The 27,294-nt window shown below is 38.1% G+C and overlaps 2 protein-coding genes across 2 annotated transcripts in view; one reads left to right on the plus strand and one right to left on the minus strand.

Annotated features, from left to right (window-relative positions):
* LOC137294780 (E3 ubiquitin-protein ligase TRIM37-like) overlaps positions 1–12,138 on the minus strand; it is a 68,535-nt gene extending 56,397 nt beyond the window's left edge. The window contains exon 1 of the mRNA XM_067825894.1: positions 11,912–12,138. Within this exon, the coding sequence (XP_067681995.1) occupies positions 11,912–11,980 (69 nt within the window). The 5' untranslated portion in view covers positions 11,981–12,138. The remainder of the gene's footprint in view (positions 1–11,911) is intronic.
* Positions 12,139–12,573: 435 nt separating this feature from the next.
* LOC137281329 (TRPL translocation defect protein 14-like) lies at positions 12,574–25,895 on the plus strand. Its single transcript, XM_067812507.1, has 12 exons — positions 12,574–12,754; positions 14,285–14,352; positions 18,368–18,405; positions 18,656–18,693; positions 19,162–19,296; positions 20,741–20,940; positions 21,084–21,161; positions 21,500–21,595; positions 21,868–21,964; positions 22,172–22,263; positions 25,014–25,129; positions 25,488–25,895. Exons 1-12 carry the CDS (start codon positions 12,610–12,612, stop codon positions 25,672–25,674), a joined length of 1,290 nt encoding a protein of 429 aa, XP_067668608.1. The 5' UTR covers positions 12,574–12,609; the 3' UTR covers positions 25,675–25,895.
* The last annotated feature ends 1,399 nt before the right edge of the window (positions 25,896–27,294 follow it).

Genomic DNA, 27,294 nt, shown 5'->3' on the forward strand with positions numbered 1-27,294 from the left:
ATGCATTGTGTATCCTTCATGCACTGTATGTATCCATGCATGTATCACAAACAGAGTATTATTGATGCTATATGATAAATATGTAAATGACACTACTTACAATAAGCTTCATATAATCAGCCAAAAGCAGGTCTCTACGGTCTTATTACACTAGTGAATAGTAAATTATATATGTGCACTCGAACGAACCAAGTCATCTGACCTGACAGTGAAAGCAATAATACAGTTAGCCACCAGAAACACATTGTGTATAAACATCTGCCATTCGGGGCATGTTCATATGTGTCTGTTCAACCAGCATGGAAATAGTACCCAATATGAGTAGAATATGTGAAAAACACCAAGCATTTGGAGGCAGCATATGTTGTATACTCCTCAGGGTGTTGATAATGATCAATGAAATTCATCCACTGGGGAACAAATATACCATATTAGAGCAGACATGTTGATTATGGCAAAAGGACATATCACAAAAATATTAAACACACCCATAATTTGAAGGTCATCTGTTGCTGTAGTAACCCATCCAACATTGTTTTTTTGCAACAAAAATGAGCAACATCAAGAGCAACAAGCTATGCCATTGGGATACAAATACATCATGTGTCAAAAAAAAGCACACTAGATGCACGATTCAGAGCCCAGTTATTAAAGCATAAGCCTGTCGTACCAAAGACCTGGATTTGACTCCCCACATGGGTACAACTTGTGAAGACCATTTCCGGTGTCCCCCATCGTGATATTGCTGGAATATTGCTAAAAGCGGCGTAAAATCTTTCTCGCACTTCTGGCGGAAGTAGCTCAGCTTTTGAACTTCAATCACCTGCGTCTCGTTTGAACCTGGGTTCATCATTGATGATATTTATGACTCACATTCATCACATGCACCTGTACCATTATGCACTCTCTTGCCAATCATAACAATTGTAATTTCAAAATTTCAACATACAGCAATGGCAACATTGACTGGAACTCTAATGCAATGCTGAGCACTGAATGCAATGGTGGATGGTCGTACTGGCCAAGGTTAAGGTTGAATGTCATCACTCTCAATTGTGACGTCATCTGTGTTGTCCTACGACATGTCCAAATTTGTAAAAAGAGTGTCAGTGACCTCAGTTGTTTGTTGTTAAAGATCACATATACTCTACTGGGTGAAAATGCAAAAATCACTCATTGATATTGTTATAAATAAAACCCCGTCATTAAAACTGCTCATTTCGATCTTTAGTTACCTTAAATCAACCTTTTTGACAACAGTGCACAATTCTCAACCGCAAACGAAATTTCAACCGATCAGATCTCCATGACATAATAGTAGGTATAGATGTGAGGGCCTATGCAGGGTTAAACTATTTCATTTACAGGCTCGTACAAACCTGAAATCGCGAAAGCTGTTGTGAAAAAAGCTATATGTTCTCACAATCTACTATCATTTAGTTTTGTCTGCTGCTTTGCCTAGTTTTCGAGTTACAACCCTTGTTTTCATAGACGATTCTGTCAAAATCACTTGGTGTCACTTGGTTGTACTCTTGTGTTAGATGGTATAAACCAACATGGTATTTGTCATCATTCACTTGATGCTCAGTTAATGAATTTATAACAGGTATAATTAGTGGTAACGCCACTTAGATTACCTGACAAAGGTCCCCATTTGGCATTTCTTGTGTCTGGATTGATCAAAGAATTAACCGAAAACACGCTGATTGATTAATTACTTATATGCGGATTTAAATGGGAGATTTGTCAAAAGGTAGTGTTTATGTATGTGCACTTACTAATCTTTACTGAGTACACTCTGTCATGTCTGTGTCTATGTAAAAACAACACCCTTTTTTCAAAGGATTAACCAATACATTGATTGATTGTTCAATATTGGCTAACTAAATACCTTTTTTATTTATTTTTTATACCTTTACAATTACATGTAGTTGCAAAGTGTGCTATCTTGGGTGACCTATGACACTATACGGCAATGTGAAAAACCTGAAACAATACATCATGTTTCCGTATATTAGACTGTTAAAAGACACATCACTTGGGAAATCTGCAGATGAATTATATATCACTCGTTTTAGTGGATATTGATCGATTCATTCCTCGAACAAGGTAATAGCCTGACACTGCTCCTATAACTTTAAATTTAATATTTGCATTTGTTTTTATTAAGTTCTCATAGCTTTCAACAGAATCATTGTTTTCGTTGTGAAGTGTAACGATGCAGACGACATACGCTAGGGCGTGCGTGTGACTTATGATTCATATAGGCAAACTATAAAATGTCTACATATGACATTCCTGCTATACATTCGCAGATCGCTTCTTTTTATTAAGTTTCAAAATGCATATAAGTATGATTATAAAGTAATCAGGCTTATGAGACCAAGTATAAAGACGTATACTGACAAGTGTTCACATACTTGTGAGTGAACGTTACAAACCAAGTAAATTTAGCAAGTGAAGAAATCTATCGTGCAGTATTTATACTTTGACACCGACCTCGCTTAAGTTATGTCACAGGTTGTGTCATGCAAACTTTTTGTCATGCAAATTTTACAAACTCAGTGAAACTTGAACTCCATTTTCTATCCAGGAAGCGTGGGAGGGGGCGAACCATCCGATTTAGTATATACCACAGGTTTCCACAACGCTCGCTTTCCACACACCAACAACCAAATTAAGCACAAACTGCGAGGTCTGGTGGAAATCTGTGCATAGTGACACCTTCACCCAACCCCAAGGAGCAATTGACGGCAACACAACAATTCGGCATGTCTTCGGTGACATCGAGAAATCAGCAAAATGACGAGCTTCCTACACATTTTATATACAACTAGTTGAAAATTGTTCCTTTTAATTGGTCTTTCATTGATTGCCCTTCGTCGGGCAGACGAATTTTGAGATGTCATATCCCTCAGAAAACATAAATGTAATGTTTCCACCAGCGATTACCTGAGTGACGCAACTACCAACCTAAAAATGGGATGCAACGGAGTAGTTTACTGTAGGAGGCTGTACAAGGTTATGAAATCTGACATGCATTGTGACATCATTTACATTGTGACGTTATGCGAAAGTGTTCAATTGAGGCGGTAGACTAGAATAGCACAGTGACGCCAACACATTCTGACGTAATACAAAATGAGCACATTGTCATCTGATGAAGTATAATCAGCGCCTTTTATCTTTCACTGATGCATCTTTGAATGCATGATATATGTACATTATCCATTCTGTAGTCATCAAAGTTTTTATTCAGTCAGGTAGTTAACATCCGGGAGACCAGTTGTCCACAAATTATCACGTGTATGGAAGGTTAGTGAGTTTAGTTTTATGCCGCTTTTAGCAATTTTTCAGCAATATCACATCAGAGGACACCAGAAATGGGCTTCAAACATTGTATCCACATGTGGAATCAAACCCAGGCCCTCGGCGTGATGAGCAAACGCTTTAACCACTAGACTATGTCATCACCCTAAAACTGACCACCATCAAGATCACTAACAGAATTTCTCACTGGGGACACTGGTAACATAATGATGAGTATATGTTTTTAGAATCGAAACTTATAAACGAGCAAGAGTCAAAATCTTGTAACAAATTAGGTAAAGTCTTCATTTGATTGCAAATCATAACCATGGACAAAGCTACACATCAAACTGAGTTAAATTAAGTGTTAACATCTCATGTGAATGTTCTACACAATTTGACGGCCAAATAGTTAAATTTGCATCCCAAGTCGGCAACTTAATTTATCATGCAACAGTGCTACTCAACTGAAAGGATTAATACACTTCAAGGTCTGAAAGATCAACAACGTGGCACATTTCACTTGTAAATGAACAAGATCAAAGGAAAAAATAGAGCACTAAATAAATTATTCTTGCAACTCTGGAAAAGGAATCAAGAAAACAGCTGACAGACATTTATGGAGACAAGTTGTCTGATTATCAACAGTATACTACTGCCACAGATAAAATACTGTTTTCCTAGATCTGTTATGGATATAAGCAATGTTATCAGATGAGACTTATATTTCATTGAGAACCGGCCCTGTATAGACAATAAGGTTTTAATACTAATTATTAAGTTTAAAATCCATTCATTGAATCTTATGTTACTAATAAATGTGAAATGTCGTTGATCACTACATCATCTAGTCCAAATTCAATTGTTTACAGACATCTGTCATATAGCTGGAATAACAGTGTGGCATTAAACAACAAACTTAATGTGAAAACACCTCTGAATTGTGGATAATATGTAATTTTTATGATAAATTTGATACTTTTCACTCATCCTGACTCATGATCTGAACAGTATAGCATGAGTCACGATAAGGAAAAATATGAACTGTAAAAAAATTCAATACAAAATAGTACTTTTCATATTTTTCAAGCATCAGGCACTTTGTTAAGAATTATGACCTAAATTCTACATAAGTGTATAATTAAAAAATACAGGGACTTTAAAGCTTTGCATTACTACCATGGCTAGCAGGCCATCAAGTAAGCATTAGTCCTAGCATGACAATATATCACTGAGTTCATTGTGCTATAACTTATCAGTTACTCTCATCTAGACATCAGCAGGATAAATAGGACCCATGAATACATAATGCCTTTTCAAAAAGGCTCAGATGTGGTACTATACACAGGGTTGCACTTCCACTAAAATTACATATTTTAATACTGTTTGTTGTAACAGTTGCGTCCTTTTTTTGGAAGAGGTCTAATTTGCATAATATTATATTTAGGACTGCATGTTCTTCTACAGTTACAGTTTCTGATGATAGGGTTGTGTCCCTCTTTGAAAAAAGTCAGATGTGACAAATATTATATTTAGGATCACACTACGTCTAAAACCACAAATTCTGATAATATTAGAGTTGCGTCCCTTTTTGAAAGCGGTCAGATATGCCAAATATCATTCTTAGGATTACGCTTTCTTTCATAAATTACAAACTGTAGTACTTTTGGTGGTGTGTGTCATTTAGGGTTAAAACCCAAACCAATAAGTCAGTGATCTAACCATTCAGCTACCAAGGCTTCAACTAAAACTGAATAGACACCCCGTAGTCCAGGTCATGTACGTATTTTCCCCACTGACATGTTCAAATTGAGATGGCTTACAATGACAGAAAACTATGAATACACAATCCCAACTATAACATCTGACATCATTCTAAAAGGCATTGACTATTCATAGCTTTTCACCATAGGAGGCATCCCAAGTTATACTTGTCATTAGGAGCCTCACTTTCAGCGTTGGTTGGAATTCCAGATGGGACGCCACAGCCAAACTGACACTAGAATTAGTACGCAAGGCCAGACCAATTTTTTTCTTGTTTAATGGCTCCAAGGAGAAGAAAAAATCCTATCAAAATGAATTTTTCCCCATTCAAAATACATCCTGTTTTTATTCACCAAAAATGTAAACTTAAAAGAAAAACATTTTTAGAATGTTTTTTGCCCCATATACACTTCATAAACTGCCAAAAGTAAAATACTATTAGTATTAAAAAGGAATATCACTTTGACCTGAGATTTTTTTCCTTCCTACCTTTAGAGGAAGGAGAAAAAAAATCCACGAAACAAGAAACATCCCTTCAAATTGTAATCCAAAATATCACATCAATTCAACAAGCCCAATGAGGGATAAAAAATATAAATTCAAAATGCAACCAGTGTATCACTGTATACATGACGTAATATAAGGATATGGATTCTAATGTCATGTTTACTCTTGGGCTGATCATAATTGCGAATGGGAAATGGTTTTGTAACGTTTCCCTCTGACCTAGGAAATGTGTACCAGTAACAATAGTCTGCAGCATCAGTAATGATGGCTTTCACCCAAAAAATGCTTGTCTTACGAACCGGTCTGTAAGGACTATCAACACTGCTCTAGCCTAGCAGACTGCGAAATTGGCCTCAGATTCATCAGTGATCGCTTTCATATCAACACTGCTCAAGTCTAGCAGACAGTGGGGCTGGACTCAGATGCATCATCAACACAGCAAAGCTACACAAGCACTGACGAAAGCATCGCATCCCTGCTTTAAGCAATGAACCCGGATGATTCCAAGCAATTAGGGAAGAGGAATCATGCAAATTTGTTCTGACATTTGTCATTACTAGTGAGCAAATACAACTTGCAACTGGTTGTTAAGTTCACCTTCCACAAGTATGATGGACTGCACACTGTATCATTATCATTCATCGACCAATTGATAACACCCAAACTTCAGAAACTTCTTGTGAGTTAAGAACATCATCAGTCATCAATTCATTACAGTCATCAATGATTGCTAAGTGATGACACTGACATTTCTGCCTCAATAAGTAAACCAAATCTCTTAGCACGCATTGGAATGGACTGGTTGAGTTGAAGCTTTTGTTTACCTTGTTTAACATATTTGGCAATTAGTAAACTATGAGACAGCAAACTGCATAAATTTCAGACAAGACAAAACAATCCAGAGACTGGCATGATGAATGTCAAGTAACACAGTCATATAACAAAGCGAAGTCAGTGTCATAGAGATTTGTATTACTAAGTATGTGGTACATACTTGGTAGCAATGATGTAAAGAGGCACTTGAGGGTTGTAGATATTTGGTGGCAATGATGTGAGGTAGGTTGTAGTTACTTGGTGGCAATGATGCAAGGAGGCCCTCGAGGGCTGTAGGTATTTGGTAGCAATGATGTGAGGTAGGGTGTAGATACTTGGTGGCAATGATGCAAGGAGGTCCTCGAGGGCTGTAGGTATCTGGTAGCAATGATGTGAGGTAGGTTGTAGTTACTTGGTGGCAATGATGCAAGGAGGCCCTCGAGGGCTGTAGGTATTTGGTAGCAATGATGTGAGGTAGGGTGTACATACTTGGTGGCAATGATGTGACGTGTGATATATGTAGTATACTGCAATACATCGTGAAAGTGTAACACACGGCTAAGTTATTGAAATTATTCTCTCAAATGCCACCGGCCAGTGTCACTGTCATGACCTAGATGTGATTGTACCAGAGATCAACTGAAAATGTTTCCAAACTGAAGACTGCGCTCTGAAGTCAAGAAGAAAATGTCTGCAGCAGCATCTGCCATTTTGGTTTGTTTATTATTAATATTACAAATGCTGGTACTAATCTAATGTTTGTATTGATATGGTTTAAAGGTCACACAAGTGCAATTATATGACCAGTAAACATTCTCAAAACTATCGATGTATAATAATAATAAGATAATACCTCATCACTGACTATTCATCACTCATACTAGAAATCATAGTCACAGAATCTGCTGATCGCATCAGGTGCACCAGTTCACGAAAAGTGTACCGCAATATATCATATTGTGAAGTTCATGTTGCAATATAATGGCTAACTGGTATTATCACCCACCCCTGATATTTGCTGGCAATGATGAGAGGTACTTGATGACAATGATATAAAGAGGGTTGCACAAGATATTTGGTGGCAATGATGTGAGATGGGTTGAAGATACATGATGGCAACTTGGAGGGTTGCAGATACTTGGTGGCAATGATGTGAGGCAGGGTCTAGATATGATGTGACTAGGGTTGTAGATACCTGGCAACCCTGGTGGCATTGATGTGACTAGGGTTGTAGATACCTGGTGGCAACGATGTAAGGCAGGGTCTAGATATATGGTGACAATGGTGTGACTAGGGTTGTAGATACCTGGTACATTGATGTGACTAGGGTTGTAGATACCTGGTGACATTGATGTGACTAGGGTTGTAGATACCTGGTGACATTGATGTGACATTGATGTGACTAGGGTTGTAGATACTTGGTGACATTGATGTGACTAGGGTTGTAGATACCTGGTGGCATTGATGTGACATTGATGTGACTAGGGTTGTAGATACTTGGTGGCAATGATGTGAGGCAGGGTCTAGATATGATGTGACTAGGGTTGTAGATACCTGGCAACCCTGGTGGCATTGATGTGACTAGGGTTGTAGATACCTGGTGGCAACGATGTAAGGCAGGGTCTAGATATATGGTGACAATGGTGTGACTAGGGTTGTAGATACCTGGTACATTGATGTGACTAGGGTTGTAGATACCTGGTGACATTGATGTGACTAGGGTTGTAGATACCTGGTGACATTGATGTGACATTGATGTGACTAGGGTTGTAGATACTTGGTGACATTGATGTGACTAGGGTTGTAGATACCTGGTGGCATTGATGTGACATTGATGTGACTAGGGTTGTAGATACTTGGTGACATTGATGTGACTAGGGTTGTAGATACCTGGTGACATTGATGTGACATTGATGTGACTAGGGTTGTAGATACTTGGTGACATTGATGTGACTAGGGTTGTAGATACCTGGTGACATTGATGTGACTAGGGTTGTAGATACCTGGTGACATTGATGTGACTAGGGTTGTAGATACCTGGTGGCATTGATGTGACTAGGGTTGTAGATACCTGGTGGCAACGATGTAAGGCAGGGTCTAGATATATGGTGACAATGGTGTGACTAGGGTTGTAGATACCTGGTACATTGATGTGACTAGGGTTGTAGATACCTGGTGACATTGATGTGACTAGGGTTGTAGATACCTGGTGACATTGATGTGACATTGATGTGACTAGGGTTGTAGATACTTGGTGACATTGATGTGACTAGGGTTGTAGATACCTGGTGGCATTGATGTGACATTGATGTGACTAGGGTTGTAGATACTTGGTGGCAATGATGTGAGGCAGGGTCTAGATATGATGTGACTAGGGTTGTAGATACCTGGCAACCCTGGTGGCATTGATGTGACTAGGGTTGTAGATACCTGGTGGCAACGATGTAAGGCAGGGTCTAGATATATGGTGACAATGGTGTGACTAGGGTTGTAGATACCTGGTACATTGATGTGACTAGGGTTGTAGATACCTGGTGACATTGATGTGACTAGGGTTGTAGATACCTGGTGACATTGATGTGACATTGATGTGACTAGGGTTGTAGATACTTGGTGACATTGATGTGACTAGGGTTGTAGATACCTGGTGGCATTGATGTGACATTGATGTGACTAGGGTTGTAGATACTTGGTGACATTGATGTGACTAGGGTTGTAGATACCTGGTGACATTGATGTGACATTGATGTGACTAGGGTTGTAGATACTTGGTGACATTGATGTGACTAGGGTTGTAGATACCTGGTGACATTGATGTGACTAGGGTTGTAGATACCTGGTGACATTGATGTGACTAGGGTTGTAGATACCTGGTGGCATTGATGTGACTAGGGTTGTAGATACCTGGTGGCAATAATGTGAGGCAGGGTCTAGATGCATGGTGACAATGGTGTGACTAGGGTTGTAGATATCTGGTGGCATTGATGTGACTAGGGTTGTAGATACCTGGTGGAAATGATGTGAGGCAGGGTCTAGATGCATGGTGACAATGGTGTGACTAGGGTTGTTGATACTTGGTGGCAATGATGTGGGAAGGACACGGTCATTCATCCAGTTACTCGGATGGCAAATTGAGCTCTGTCAGTGACCTATGCACTGCAAACTGTATATCACATGCCACTATATTAGATATAACAAAGTACTACCAAGGAAACAAGTACAAGGTAACCATGGTAACAACTTCAAATGGTATCAGATAATTCCATCAGGAAACACTGAAAAAGGTCACAAGCAAAATCATCAAACAAAATAAAACTATCTGGACTCAAAAGGTTTTACCATCTCCATCAGCAAGATCAGGATAATCTGATTTCATGCTCAGTCTCATTCAACAGATGAGGAGTCTGGAGTACTGAATAACTCTGTATTGACCAGATAATAAGACCCCACAGTAATGGTACATGCTGCACATATGGTCAGTGAATGTAACTTACATACCACCATCACAACAGGGGACATAAACATAATCCACAAATGTTATTATAGTAATCAGTTCAAGATATATCCATTTGTTATATTATGTCCTACAATTGCATATAATATATGTAATATAACAAGATCAAGCAATCAAAATTAAATAGTCCTAGGATGCTGGCAAACTGCCAGTACTGAGTCTGACTAGCAGCTCTTTCAGCTTGTTGAAGCATATACTGACAGAATCAAATAAAGTAGCATGGGAAAATGGGAAAAATCAAGTGTTCCTTTAATATATTCCAGTTTTCATCCCACATTTTGAACAGTGCTGTGGGAAGAAATCTGATGACGGATAAAGGAATATTACCATGAAGTAGTGTTCCCTTATTTGTGTAGCTCAGTACAGTAGTGGGCAATGACTTCTCTATTTCACTGAAACTCTGTGACTTTAGCCATTTGTATCAAACCAGTAGCCAACTGTGCCAAAGTTCTATTGGCTTGGTATGTTCAGCTGTTAATTGTCCAGTCAGACACCACCATTATGGCATTGACAGTGAACTATTCTCCTAACAACACAGTAACAACATTAACGTCAGTTTACAACAAACAATTTGAGCAATTCATCTGATAATAATCAACAAGATAAGAAACATAAGCACATTTCATCCTCCAGAATTGTGACAACATGGTAAACATGGTCAAACTTAGGAAACACCTTTATAAGGTATCATGAATGTTGATGTCAGTTTTATCTTAACTATATCTATTATCTGACTGATGTTTGTATGGCTGTTTGAAACATCCAAATAAGTGGTTCATAGCATGAATAACAATCCACACCTTTTGGGTAGAATGCAATAAAATGACACTGTAACCATGGTAGCAACTCAACTGTCATTTAAGACAGCTCTCAAGACATATTAATTTATAAATCGTAAGTAATTGTACTTGGGGGCTCTACTGCCTCAGCATCACTAAAGGGAGCTCACATGAATCTGACTGTGTGCAAAAAGGAGATACTGTGAAAGTTCATCACTGAAACATTATGCTGAAAATTTCACTTTCAGTTTCTGGGCATCCTGACATAGTTAAACGTCAAGGCTAAGGAAGAAGTTCCCTGTATGCAGACAGCATCATGACAATCAATATCAGCTGTATGTTGATCCTGCACCAGACAAACCAATGGACTATAGCATGAATGATCCACAAGATCTTCCAGGTCATGTGCTCTAATCATCCAATACCCATCCAATTTAGTAGCCATTTCTAATAAATTTTTGTACAGCATTGTGAACTACCAATACTTCCTTGTAAAATGTAATCATCACTTCGCCACCATGACTTACAACAGTGAGCTCATTCGATAACCTGAAAAGCATATTATGTACTGACAGATATCAACTTCATTATGAAATCAAATATGCCCCTATTTTAACTAACAAAGCTCTGTAGTGCTCCCTGTAAAGAACTCAGACACTGTCTTGTCACTACTAAGTGAGTGAGAGAGATTAGTTATATGCACCACTCAGCAATATTCCACCTATATGGTGGTGGCCTGCAAACAATCGAGTCTGGACAATCCAGTGATCAATGGCATGGGCAGGTATAGGCTGTCTAATAGTGTTTCCAAAACAAAAATGGTGATCTAAATTTGCACCACTCAGTAAGTATATAATGTTGTTTCAGTGGCAATAACACTATTCATGTCCCATCTGTTTTAATATGGGTAGGTTCATTATGGCCTAAATTTGGAATCTATTACGAAAACACATACAACAGCCCCTAGCTCTAATAAGCCATAAATTTATAAGAAAATCATCTTTTTTTCTGACTGATCAAAGAGTGAGTCCTATGGAGATGTTTACAGCAGTTATATTCGAACCACCTTACTATAATTACCCTTCAAGAGTTCTCTTATACAGTCGCCTTTGAGTGTATGGAATATATGTTATGATCTGTGTACATGGGCAGGTTTGTGGAAGTTTACTTTTCAATATGTTTTATTATTTCCGCATCATATCTATGCATATAGGAGTTTGTTTACCTCAACTGTGTGTTCTTCAAGACGCTTATCGTTTCCTTTTCCATTGGAACTCCCTCCCCCTGATGCCATTTTGTACTCAGATTTTGATCTATTTAAGCTTTCATGTATTTCTGTGTCGTGTTATCCTGGCGTCTCAATACGCTATCAGGATACTTGCAATTTCCAGACTTCGTCAGGACATCTCATACTTCTACACAAACATTCCCTCGATCAACATTCAACAACCTGATGCAGTAGAGAGAGCTGTCAAATTCGAGGAATTTCATTGGTCAATTAAAACAGTTGAACTCATTCATATATTTTTGTAAAAATGGAAACGACATACATAATGATTAAATTGTATAATTATTTACAATACAGTATTTTGGGTAGCAATAATAGTTTCATATTTATAATAAATACATTTCATTCGAAGCGGATTATTCAGTTCGGAACAAAAAACCCGGAAGTACAAACTACTGGAAAGGTGACCTGTGATATAATATAACCAATGCATTTTGTGGCACGTTATGTTTCATTATCATGAACGTTGCAGTGTATACAGCGTTCAGCTTTTCTAAAATCAGTTCTACTTGTGTTTCAAAAGAGTGTAGCATGTGGCACAACTACTTTTAAAATGATTAATAGTATTCATATGTAGTACACAGTTTCCATGGGTAGCTAATGTTGACATTACACCGGCCACAATAAAGGCATGAATGGAAAGTGCATGGTGTGGACTGTGTTTGGCTAGGAATGTTTACAGACATCAAGCGCAGGTGACCTTCAGAAGATTCGCCGCTAGGATGTCTGGAGACTTCACCGATAACAAAAACAAGTTTTACAGAGTTGTTCTGACCGGTGGTATGTATAGCTTTATTCACGATCATTTATTAAAGATAAATTGGTTATTAACGGATACACAGGGGCATGTTCAGTTGTGATGCTACTTCTGCATAATATAGGTTACACATGGTATGCTTTAGCGGGAATCTATTTACGGCGTGACCACGTGTTTTCAATCTACGCTATTCCCGTTGTGATGATGAAATAGGACGCCCGAACACCGCTCAGCCTGGCAACTGCGGACTGCTTGACAGCCAGTATTCTGTTAGTTTCTTGACATGACCTGATATTTGAGAAGCATGTTACCAGTTTTGTTCTTTTCAAATGACGACTCATCATCAATGAGTTCTAAATATGAATATAGATATATAGAAACTCTCATTAAATATACTATAATTATGTATACAATAATGATAGTTTCATGAGTAAGGTAATAGTTATCAGAAGATATCAGTACTGAAAACATGGTGTACGTACCAGTTATATGTATGTTACAGTGTTCTTTGTATAGACACTCTATTATAGAATGAGTAAGTGGTTGAACAACATTTTATGGGGAATCAAACCAGGGTCTTCTGCACGAGGAGCAAATGCTTTAACTGCAAGGCTACCTCACCACCTGAACAACATTTTGAACTGATTCACATAAACATGATAAAGGTGAGAATTTGTGGATGTCAGCTAATTTTAAGGATCATATATAAAGAAGTAGACATAAAAAATTCTCACCGAGTATATGTATACTTCGTTTTAATTTTTTTACCTCTTATAGCAATCTTCCAGCAATGTCACTACAGGGGACACCAGATATGGGCTTCACACATTGTACTCATGTGGGAGAATCAAGGTCTTTGTCATAACAAGCACAGGCTACCCAACTAGGCTTTTGGATAATGTTTCACATTTTATGAGTGCTTCGAGTGGTGCCGATTCAGCACTTTAGCAATATGGGCCATTGGCCTTTGTAGGGAAAGTTAGGATGAACAAGTACGGCCCTGTTATTTCTGCTGGCAGTAAGCAAAGGATCACCATCTGAGAGATTCCCAGTATTGGTGAACAAAATACCAAATTATCCAAATATTTGCTGAAGGTTGTATACCTACAGTACTAGAGTACAAAGATTCTGAAATGTTCACTGCCACTTGCTTTCTTTCCTCAGATTGTGACATATTTAGTAGCTCACACAATCAGCCACTTGTTTGCTTTGAAAGATTATGTAGATATGACAACTGGCTAACAGAATTGTGTTGTTTTGGTGTAAGTTGTTTTCTTCTATATATTTCTATGTAACTTGTGTCATCTTACAAGTGAGTTGTCACTCAGTGTTGTGTGAAAATGATACCGATTACTTCTTGCTTTCTCCTTGTTATGTTTCTAGGTTTTGTGTAAGTAATAAGTAAGTAATAAAGTTGTATAAGTAAACAAAGTCACGAAAAGTTTCTGATCTGCTGAAAATTAAAATCCATGTATGTAATATTTGACATGTATACACATTCATGTACAGCTGTAAGTGGTGTAAAGATGATCCCTTTTGTTATTCTGGTACAGGTCCTTGTGGAGGGAAGACTACAGGCCAGGCACGGCTCAGTACATTCTTTGAAAACCTAGGATGGAAGGTATGTGTTCGGATATGATGGGGTGAGGGGAAGTTAACAAGATTGGAATGAGTGAACAAGTAAGATATTTTGCAGCTTTTAGAAATATCCCAGCAATACCACAATGGGGGAAACCAGAAATCAGCTTCACATATTGTGTCCATGTAGGGAATCAAACCCAGGTCTTCAGCGTGATAAGCGATTGCTTTAACTACTATGCTACCCCGAAGTCTTATTGGTTATATGTCATCAAAGGTGACACTTTTTGTTGAACAGAGTTGTTGCCATAAAGCTGTGATTACTGGCTCAAATCTCAGACATTGCAGACTTATTTGGTCCATCTTCTCATGGTCTTGTGGTAAACATCTAACTTCAAGTTTTCACCTCACTCAGCATGGCTCACTGTGGTGTGACAATATCCAAACACTGCTCAACCCCAACTCAGCTCCATAAATTACACTTGTTGTATGCTAAAAATATGAAAATCTAAAGTGAGGAATGAAATCTTAATAAATAATAAGAACTGTTTTGAACAACAGATTTTAGATTTTTTTGTGAGTTGCTTCATGATTAGTTACTAATTGTTGTGTCATCATTGGAACCTGATATCAGTGATATTACATATCGTAATACATATCATGATACATATCGTAATGCATGTCGTGATACATTTTGTGATGTAAGATACCAGTCAGTACCATGATACGCATGTAAGTTTGCTGAATTACAGGGAGAAAAATGTGTTGTCAGGAATAATACTAAATATGAGACAGCAAACATAACTGAAGATTTGAATTGTTTGAATTATTGTTTATATTTTTCATCCACATTTAGGAATAAATAATTCTGTCATCAAAATTAACTAGCATGTAGTATTTCCACATTATCGTGTTACCATGGTAAATATGTGAAATTCTAGATTTTGGCACAATGTGGAACAGACAGGATGGCTGATTCTGTTTTATGTGTTTGTTATTGTAGTCTTTGCACAGATTATCATGTGCACCAGCTGTTGTTGTGTGGGAAGACTTATAACTTAAAGCTACTGGGAACATTAAGTTGCCATGGTAACATGCTACAAATTATTCATGGTAGAAATATGCTTACTATTTGAGTGAGTGAGTGAGTGAATGTGGTTTTAGACAGGTTTTAACAATATGGCAGCTGGGAACAACAGAAATAGGCTTCACACATTGTTCCCATGTAGGGAATTGAACCCAGGTCTTTGGTGTGACTAGCAAATGTTTTAACATCTGGGCTACCGAACCACAACTGGTTATTTTCAAAATAAGGCATAATTGATAATGGCAGATAAAGCTGGATTGAAAGTGAGAAAACATTATTACAGAATGTTTTTTGTGCAGACTTTGTTGTCGTTAATATTTTTTGTTGTTGATTTTCTGCTGTTAGTTTTCAGCTTTGGTCAGTCAATAGAATTGAGATTCCTGGAACCTCTTAACTGATTTCAGAAACTGTAATACACTCATATCAAAAAACCTTTTATATCTGGAATGTGTTTGATTCCAAATCATGACCCTTGGTAAGAAAATTAGGGAAAATGCTGTTTAACTTCATTTTTGAGGAAGCTTACTGAGTGGGGTCGATGTCTGACCTTGTGTGTTGGCGATTAGGTGGCTGACTCTGAATGTGTGGGTTCAAATCCCAAATGGGACTCAACCCAACAAAAGTGCAAGAATCTGTACTCATCTACGAAAGTGTAGTATTAAATATATTCATTTGCCCTGTTAATATTTGGCAATTGCTTTCATGGAAAATACTGTTGTTTTGTTTAAAACTGGGACTTTTTAAAAGCACATATTTTGTTAAATTTCCAAGGGTCTTTTGTGTCTTTTCTCATTGTAAAATCGTTGCATTTAGTGATGTACAACTAAGCATGAAACTTTCTACTTCTCTGTTGGTTATCAGTTACACCTTATCAGCACTTTTTCACTGAAAAAGAGGTCAGCTTCACCTAGCTGTCTCTTATGCAACTTCTGTACTACTATATTGGTATGATATGGGAATGTTTTTTTTCCGCTTTGCAAATTTCTCTGACATTTGGTGCAGACTTAGGGCCGAGTACCTTTGAGTGGGTCTATACAAGCCCCTGTTATCATGGTAACCATCTCAACACGGCCAATCAGCTAATGGGACTCGATGATGAGTTGTTGAACATGTTGAATGAAGTCACTACAAGGGTTGGGTGGTCTGATGAAGTTCCATGGTTTGTCACTTGCCATCACACCTCAATAATATTGGATACCTGACAGTGACATACAGTTCAGAATGATTTGGGGAGGACACAGTTCATATGTATTACTACAGATAATCTGTCATGGCACTTTCATGGGTGTGACAATCAGTCGAAAGAATCAATTAGATCTATTTTTGAGCTTTAAATTATCAAGCCTTTAATTTATTGAATGGACATAATTGAGAGATTTTGTTTGTTTGTTGTTTAACGTCACACTTCACGATATTTGAGCCATATAGTGATGGTATATAAATAGTCATATCTCCAGCAGACGATCTAGTGATTCATTGTATTAGTTGCCTCTTGCGACAAGTGTGGGTTGCTTAAGACCAGGCCCCGATTTCTCAAAACATGTTTTTACTTATATTTCAAACTGAGTTTGACAATTTGAAACTGCTTTATTTGTAACTCAAGTGCATTTTTTAAAATACATAATTCCCAAACATCTTAAGCAATATATTCACAAAAATCAAACTGTCTACTATTTTTGAGGTTAATATCAATTTCAGTAAATTCAGAGAAATGTATTTTCAAGTCAAAACTCAGACTTAAATTTGTTTCAAGAAATTGGGACCAGTTCTAATCCAGATCTTCTTGCATAACTAAGCATCTACTTCTCAGTTACACCTTATCAGCACTTTATCGCTGAAATAGAGGTCAGCCTGACCTAGCTATTGAAGGAATCAGTTGAAAGAATCATTTCGATCTATTTTTTAGCATTAAAGTGCCAAACCTTTTTTGAATGGACACAATTCAACCTCTTGAATTATTTAGAATGGCTGGTTCTCGCGAAGAAGAGACGATTGGCCATCTCTCGTACACGTTACATCTCAGACTGGTTCTGTTTCAACTTGCTTTTCCTTGTATGGATTGTATCTACAAGCTGTTGCCAGAATTTTATGGATGTATATCTAAAGTTTTAGCAATAATTAGTAATAAGGTGAAATTGGCATTAAGCTCTGAACATTCCTTTTAATGAGTTTTTAATGCTATAGTGACAACAAGCACTTATGTTCATAGAAAGCTAAACTTGTAGAAAAAACTGAAAGATCCTGAAAGTGGTAGTGTGGTTTATTCATAAGTTAGAGTATTTGAAGGAATGTTTGAGTTTAGTTTTGGATCTCCTTAGAATATTCCACATATACCACTGCTATTAACACTAGAAATGGGAACCAGGGTCTTCAGCAGGATGAGTGAACACTAAACTGCCAGGGACCCATGAAGGTCCAGGGTAGAATAGGCCTTCAGCAACCCATTCTTGCCATAAAAGGCGACTATGCTTGTTGTAAGAGGTGACAAACGGGATCGGGTGGTGAGGCTTGCTGACTTAGTTGACTCATGTCATTGGTTCCCAATTGTGCAGATCGATGCTCATGCTGTTGATCACTGGATTGTCTGGTCCAGACTCGATTATTTATAGACCGCCTCCATATAGCTGGAATATTGCTGAGTACGGCATAAAACCAAGCTCACTCACTCACTTAACTACTAGGCTACCCTAACCCATGCCATGAAAGAGCCATGACAAATTAACTATAATAACATATTTGTACATGTAAATGTATGTGAACTGTGTCCTCCACAAATATGACTGAATAGTATGCCCATATCACTGGTGGATGACACACAACAGACAAGTTGCTTCATGTTGCACTAGTATTGACCTTTGTTTGACATTTAACCTGGTGCTTGTACTGGTCCCGTCCTTGACCTCCCATGTTGACATCTGAAATGTAACCCCACATCTCATTCCTTTATCTGATAATATTTTTCTCTGTTCAGGTCTTCCGGTGTCCGGAGGCTGCAATGATCTTCTTGAGGTAAGCCCTTTTTGTGAGGACACCTCCTCACAATGTAGTGTTTATATATTCCCTGAATGGTTGTAAGGGTGAAGGTAGAAATGAACAGTTTCTTTGGCAATACTGACAGCTTTTGTCCACATTCATATTTGCTTTGTAGTCATGATATGGCTGAAATATTGCCAATTTGATTTTAACTTGCTGTATGATGGCTTTGAGGAAATAATCCTTTTTTCAAAAGTATTCATATTTATTTTTTTTGTTTTTTCAGTGGTGGTGTGACATTTCCAGATCTAAAGAACAATGAAAGTAAGTGACAGCAATCACGTTAGTATTCAAGTAGAAGGGGATTTAGAAATAATTTAAACAGAGGCATGAGGTATCCATTCTACATGCCGAATTGAATATCAACATTAGACTTTCTTTCTATTGAACAGGACAGTAAGCCTGTGAAAGTCTGATCGTCAGGAACTCTTGCTTGTTGCAAGAGGCAACTAACAGGATCTGCTGATCAGGCTTCCTGTCTTGGTTGACACGTCATTGTATCCCAGTTGCATAGATCAATGCTCATGCTGTTGATCACTGGATTGATTGATCCAGTCTTGATTGTGTAGACTGGATTGGATATTGCTGAGTGTGTCATTTAACAAAGAAACACTAGGCAGTGATAGCCCAATTTTTTACTCACCTATTATCATCTGATGCATATTTGCCATGCTCATCGAAAACATTCATATTTATAGTTGTGTATTTACCATCCTCTTTGCTATGCTTCAGTTTTCAAGCTGCAAGAGAACATCATCCGTACCATGATGCAGATTGAGAACACCTATATAGAGCTGGCAAAGTCCATGTTGGCCACGAGGAACGTCCTGATGATCTGTGATAGAGGCGTGATGGATGGGTCTGCTTGTGAGTACAGTATTCATGATGATTTGTGACAGACGTGTGATGGATGGGTGTGCTTGTTGAGTTCAGTGTTCATGATCTGTGATAAAGGTGTGATGGATGAGTCTACTTGTGAGATCAGTGTTCATGATCTGTGATAGAGGTGTGATGCATGGGTCTGCTTGTGAGTTCAGTGTTCATGATGATCTGTGTTAGAGGTGTGATGGATGAGTCTGCTTGTGAGATCAGTGTTCATGATCTGTGATAGAGGTGTGATGGATGAGTCTGCTTGTGAGATCAGTGTTCATGATCTGTGATAGAGGTGTGATGGATGGGTCTGGTTATGAGATCAGTGTTCATGATCTGTGATAGAGGTGTGATGGATGGGTGTGCTTGTGAGTTCAGTGTTCATGATCTGTGAAAGAGGTGTGATGGATGAGTCTGCTTGTGAGATCAGTGTTCATGATCTGTGATAAAGGTGTGATGGATGAGTCTGCTTGTGAGATCAGAGTTCATGATCTGTGATAAAGGTGTGATGGATGAGTCTGCTTGTGAGATCAGTGTTCATGATCTGTGATAGAAGTGTGATGGATGGGTCTTCTTGTGAGATCAGTGTTCATGATCTGTGATAGAGGTGTGATGCATGGGTCTGCTTGTGAGATTAGTGTTCATGATCTGTGATAGAGGTGTGATGGATGAGTCTGCTTGTGAGATCAGTGTTCATGATCTGTGATAGAGGTGTGATGCATGGGTCTACTTGTGAGATCAGTGTTCATGATCTGTGATAGAGGTGTGATGGATGAGTCTACTTGTGAGATCAGTGTTCATGATCTGTGATAAAGGTGTGATGGATGAGTCTGCTTGTGAGATCAGTGTTCATGATCTGTGATAAAGGTGTGATGGATGGGTCTGCTTATGAGATCAGTGCTCATGATCTGTGATAAAGGTGTGATGAATGGGTCTGCTTTTGAGTGCAATATTTGTGCTGATCCTTGAGAGGGGCATAATTGGTTTAGATATATGCAGATTGAGAACAACTATATCGAGCTGGCTAAGTCAATGTTGGCCACGAGGAACGTCCTGATGATCTGTGATAGAGGCGTGATGGATGGGTCTGCTTGTGAGTACAGTATTCATGATGATTTGTAACAGACGTGTGATGGATGGTTCTGCTTTTGAGTTCAGTGTTCATGATCTGTGATAGAGGTGTGATGGATGGGTGTGCTTGTGAGTTCAGTGTTCATGATGATCTGTGATAGAGGCAAAGTCCATGTTGGCCAAGAGGAATGTCCTGATGATATGTGATAGAGGTGTGATGGATGGTTCTGCTTGTGAGATCAGTCTTCATGATGTTCTTTGATAGAGGTGTGATGCATGGGTCTGCTTACCCATGGAACAAAATCAGTTGTCTGCATTTAGCGCTCAGCTTGAAATCACTGACAGATATCTGACATGGCTTTTTCTTTAGACCTGAAAAAAGAAGACTGGGAGAAGATGAAACAGCTGAACAACTGGAATGAGATTGACATCCGGGACAACCGTTATAACCAAATTATACACATGGTGTCAGCGGCTAAGGGTGCTGAGGACTTCTACACAGTGGCTGGACACAAGACACGTCATGAAGATCTGGAGGGTGCTCGGCAGCTGGACAGCATCACAGCTAATGTATGTGCATGTGTTTTCTGTATCAGCTAGAGCATGTGTGTGTCATAGCTTACGTGTGTGTGTGTCATACTTGTATCATAATGTGTGCTTTCGTGCGGCTCCTGATGTAGTGACCATGGCAACAGTGCTGTTTTTTTTTCCAGGCGTGGGTTGGACATCCGTATTATGATGTCATTGACAACACAGTGGATTTTGAGACAAAACTGACGATGATGATAGCAGTAAGTTTTTGAATATATTTTTTTAAATGTTGGGATTCTGGAGCATGTTTGTATGTCCACCTTACATGATTGACCAAACTCTATGAACATGCTTCCCTTTTGGTTTCAACAGGTTGAGATAAAAGACAGTATCAACTTAGTGATTTATTGTACTCTACAAGCTTGAACTTTCGAAGAAGTCGTTGTAAATACTGCAAGCTCAATATTATCACAGGATTGTCTGGTGCAGACTTGATTATTTACAGTCTCCTTTGATACAGATGTAATGTTACAGTATAGGTTACAGTGTAAAATGCAATGTTGGTGTGTGATGGTATTGTTTCCTTCTGTCTCTTCAGGCTGTGTGCAACAGGATGGGTATTGATGCAGATGACCGACTCGCTGCAGACAGTAGGAAGAGGAAGTTCCTGGTTTCACGTCTGCCTGGAGCCGAGGTAAGCCATATCAGGTGTATTCACCAGCAGTAACACAATCAGCAGTAATCAGTCAGCAAGAGGAAAGATGTAGTGTTTCCTGTAGTTTAAAGATATGAAGGGAGCAGACTTCCAAACGTTTATAACATTATCCTGATACTTATATATTTGTCCTTTGCTTTTTAAGCTCATTGTTGTGTCAAGGTGAACACTATGTAATATATGATATGTAATATATTTAATAATGATGGTGCTATTTTCAAAAGGATGTTTAGGTTGTGCCCTTGTTTCAGGATTTCCCGCACCATCAGACGTTCACGGTTGTCCATGACTACCTGGTCACTCCCAGCAGGAAGATGCAGGCGAGGCTCAGGCGTCGGGGACAAGGCGGTAAATGTCACATCACACATCACTGTCAAACACCTCACTCACCACTGTCGGACACTTTTAAAATAAAGTAAAAGTCTTTGGTCTGAATTCAGGTATATTCCTTTCATTTTCCTGCTGTCAAACATACACTGGAATCAACAAAATGGATTAACCTGATATATTCCAATCTGATAATCTTCACTCAACTCGATTTGTCACCATCCCCAGCTAACTGGACATACACTCACACGATCCGGCGGCCTGAGATCAACAAGCAGAGTGTTGAATTGAGGATGCCCATAACAGCCAAGGATTATGAGGTACACTTTCATAATACACCTTATGACTAGGATATTTTTAAACCACACTCACACATCATCCAGGAACATCTTTGTTAGAACTGGTCTTCAGCACCCCATGCTTGTCGCAAGAGACGACTGATGGGACTGATGTGGTCAGACTGGCTGACTTTGTTGTCATCGTATCCCAGTTATGTAGATCAGTGCTCATGCTGTTCATCATTGGATTGTCTGCAGTATTGACAGAATGTCACCATATAACTAGAAAATTGCTGAGTGCAGCGTTAAACAGCAAACAGAAACCAACTACAACAAACTTGATAGAATTTCAGTCGAACCCCATTTATCCAGACATTTTGGTTTCATGTATCCAAAACGTCCAGTTAACTGGATCAAACAAACAAAACTTGAAAATTAAATGAAAGCAAAACATTTTCATGTACATATATCAATAAATCAACAGTCAAAAGTAATAACAGTGACTCATCATTAACAATAACATTTAAGTGTGCCGATAATACATGGAAAACAGAACTTAGGTTACCATTTGTCAGGTTGTCTCGGATGTAATCATGTAGAATGTGGAGTTTCAGGTGTCAAGTTAGATGAAGCACGTAAATCGATAACAAAAAATCTCTGTTTTGCCAATTGCATATTCTTTTATTAATTTTAAATGCCCTAAAAACATATGACATATATATCTCGTCGAACTTATGCTGTCTGCAGAAAGTAAGCTTCGGGACAGGATCACATGACTTAGACCACGTGGCAGTCTATTTTTAACTTGCATTGCGACAGATAGCAGGGGTCAAGTTATAAGTGTTATATACAGTACAATTAGTGTAGATTACCTTAATCCTACTTAACATGTGTTTTCGTTACTAATGAGATGTTCTCACAGCCGAAAAATCCTTAAGAACAACCCGAGTGACATGCGTCCCGAGTGTTTGGATGGGTAATTAATCAATTCACATCAAAAGACTCTGATAGATTAAGAATGAAATCACATAGACTTGCGGTAAACGGTATTGACATCACACATACACATGCAGGTTGCATAGATCTCTCCGTCTGGATAAATGGATAATTTTTCAATGGAAATCGGTGGGAATGGTTTGCAAATTCACCAGCCGAGTCTGGAGTCTAGGGTTAAGCGAGTATAATTAATGAACAAACTTGTGAACAAGTTTCGTTTCACATAAAAATCATCCGCAAGGTGGGGTTTCCGTATATGTGGGGTCTGAGTAAACAGGGTTACTGGCTGGTAGGGGTGACTATCAAGAGGAAACAACTACTTTGATGGCAAGAGTCAATTACAGTACAATTGCAATAGTTTTTTCTCCTTGATTTGTTCCATTTGAAGTCACTTCCCAAATTAGTGTGTAGTTTATATGAAATAATAACAATTTAAGGTAGTTTTAGTCTCTTTTGATAACTGACAAGAAAACTTGAAACCCAGATTAAGTGAATAGCTCAGAGGTAGCAGGGGTGGATAACTCTTAATCAAAGGGAAAGAATCTGGTACTTCCTGTTTTTGGCGCTGCGCATTTATCAACAGAAGTCAATTTCTAAAGTCTCGTTATTCACACATACTGTCAATGCACAATAGTTTTTCATTTCTAACACTGATTAGTTGCTGTCGGAGACTCAACAATTGCAATCCATCAGTAGTTCAAGGCATCATTACAGCCTTACTGTCTGTAATCTGGCATGACTGTCAGTCCTGTGGGTGTTATTGACAGCAACCAGTTTCTAGAGACCAGTGAGTGATGACCGAAAAGACAATGTTATGTCTTGTTAGTGATTGGCATGTTTCATCTTGCATATTGTCTGGATTCAACCCTCTGTAGAAACATTGTCATCTAGGGTGACACATTGAGTCAGGTAGTGGTGTTCCCATGATCAAGAATCCATCGAAAGAAGGATTAGTAATAATTGTCGATTTTAAAAACTTATGAATCAGAATTTTGTCGTTTAAAGTTTTAAACTTGAATGAAATAGACTTACTGTTTAATTTGACAAATTTGAGCGTGCTCAACAGTGGTAAGTTATATGTATTGTATGAATAATATGAATAATAATAATGATAATATGAATAATTTCATATTCATCACTATGATAAATATTACTTCAGCCTGTCATTGAATAAATTTTACATCTATTGTGAACGTAGTGAGATATACTGATAAATATTTTGTAATTACATTAACATTCATTTGAAAAACTCTGGGGAAACCCCTTAAAACTGTTGTTTACATTATGAATATATTTTGATTATGATTGATCACCACAATGTCCTCTGATAACTGATAGTAGATTTGGTGTATAATTCCAAACAGTAGTGTCAAGTTGCACACCTTTGGCCTCCCGAATTTTCTTTCCTCCCAGATTAAGTTGAAACACTTTGATAGTGATGGGAGGGTATACAACAAACGAAGGATTACTTGGTCTTCGTCTTTAGAATTCACCTTGCTTTGTATGGCTTCATGTTTTTATGGACATAATTCCTGAGACCATGTGATTCTGCGATATAGTTGCCACATTTAATGTCAAGTTATTCTTATAACTTGTCTTCTTGGCATGGTAGGGATATTCATTGAGTTGAACAGTTAGTCAGATTTATTGATCATTTGTGAAGAAATTTAGATCTACACTAAGTGACTAACACATTTTAGTTTCGAGATGCCATGATGTTTTCCTTTTCATCAGATCGAAAGGAATACAGGATTAAGACTAGTCATTCAACTGTTTGTCCTGCCGCCATGTTTCAGATTCTGCTGGCACAGCGTGATGACAAGCATGCCACAGTGTACAAGAAACGCCACTGTTTCCTCTACCAGAACCAGTACTTTCAGCTTGACGTGTACGACGAGCCGTGTCCCGAAAAGTAAGGACTAAAATTATTGTGTTATAGTCATGTTTACCATGTTTACTGAAGACCTGGGTTCAGCTCCCCACTTGGGTACAATATGGGAAGTCCAAGCCTGGTGCTGTGATATTGCTAGAAGATGGCTGAAAGTGGTGTAAGACTGAAGTCACTTACACTGTTGTTAATCATCCACCTCACCCACATATCTTGTTGGCTGGTGGGGTAGCCTAGTGGTTAAAGCATTCCCTCATCATCTTGAAGGTCAGGGTTTGATTCTCCACATGGGTACATTGTGTAAAGCCCATTTCTGGTGTTCCCGTCATTATATTGCCGCAAGTACTATGACTCACTCACTACATATTTTCGTTTGATGCAGATGCCAAGGGTTGATCCTTCTTGAGACCTACACAACGTCAGCTGGCCGCTTAGACGTACCCAAGTTTTTAAAAATAGAAAAAGAAGTGACAGATGATCCAATGTATTCTATGTTTAACCTGTCACTCAAGGATGAGTTCTCCCGAAACAAAAAAGAACTGGACTTGTCAAAAGATGAAGATGAGTGATTCAATTTGGTGTGGTTGGGTGTTCCAATTGGCCAAAACTTTAAATGAGAATCTGTCATCTGTGAAACAATACACTAAAGCACCAACGTTCAACGAGATATGAATTGTATCATGCACAGTCTGCCTTTGTCAGGATTCCTTGTTAGCATCCAGTGTTCACAAATGGTGTTTCAAAGTCTGACTGACCCACTGAAAATTCACATGACCCATAGAATACAAAATACACACACATTTCAGGTTTAACATTTCTTGTAATTGGCTTTGAAATTATTAAGAAACATAATTTTTTTAAACAGCAAACAAGTGTGATGTGTCACATGTGACAAGTGAAGTCAAAGTCATTGTGAAATATACAGTCGCACACTGGGTTCAATGGGTTGTAGAATTCTCCAGAATGTTGTTTGTCGTAGGGTCCTACACTATTTATGAACACTGAATATCATTATCTGTGTTAGTGTCATCATAAAATGAGTTTGACGACATAAGCTGTAGAAACTCAATGCGAGTGGTGAGGTATCCTGGTGGTTAAAGTATTCACTCGTTACTCGACCCAAGTTTGATAACCCATGTGAGTACTTTGTGTGAAGCCCATTTCTGGTGACCCTGTGGCATAATTCTATGAATCACTCACTTGATCATTGACCATTCACCATGTGGTTATTAAGACTGAACAAATATACTGAAGAGTGAAAGAAACATAAGTTTAAAAAAATGAAATCTCATAAAAGTAAGTATTCATGTTTATGTCTTCTATTTTAATACTTGACAGAAAGTCAGAGTTGCATTTCTTTTGGTGTTCAGGATATATTTTGGAGATGTTTTTGTATGGGCAGAGATGCCGACCCTCCTGAATCATCCCGAAAAATGCATGTCGATTCATCTATTCTGGCAAAGCCCAAATCATTGCCATTTTTTTCAAAATATATCAAAGAAATAGATAGTCCTACTCACTGGAGGACTCTGATCATCTTTCACTATGAATAATGATGATTAAGTAAATATAACACTATATTTACAGAAGTTCTCAAATTATTTACGCAAGTACGTAATCTGGAAGTGGAGCAGGAGGCCTGATAAGTTTCATGCACTGTTTATTTCAGTCACTTAACATTCAGAAACACTGTTGCCAAATACTGCATTTGTGTAACGATCGCAATGTGTAATGGCTTTGAAGCGTTCCATTCCTTAAGTGCAACAGTTTATAGGGTTCCCTAATTTGTTGGGAAAATTCCTATTTTTGTCTGTCTTAGGGAGCTCAGATTCTTAATTGCACAGTAGAAGATGATGGGGACAAAATGTCTGAAATAAGATGAATATTACCTCCCAACACTGACACGGATCCTCAATAGTTATAATGTTTATACATTGTGTTTTGAAATGGTTATGATGTATTTTCACAAGTTTTAAGTCAAAGCATATTAAATAATTTATCTATATCAGTAGTGACTAAATATTTTAAACAATTTACTTTTTATTGCTTACGGGAAATCTATACGACCAGTTTCATTGATTTTTACTTCACATTCATGATATTTTGGAGTCAATGGTTTCATAAAATTTCTGGCTCTTTTTTAGCACTATTAAATGATAACAAAGTTTTGTCTTATGAATACGAATGTT

The sequence above is a fragment of the Haliotis asinina genome, chromosome 1 (assembly GCF_037392515.1).
Source record: "Haliotis asinina isolate JCU_RB_2024 chromosome 1, JCU_Hal_asi_v2, whole genome shotgun sequence".
NCBI classification, from domain to species: domain Eukaryota; kingdom Metazoa; phylum Mollusca; class Gastropoda; order Lepetellida; family Haliotidae; genus Haliotis; species Haliotis asinina.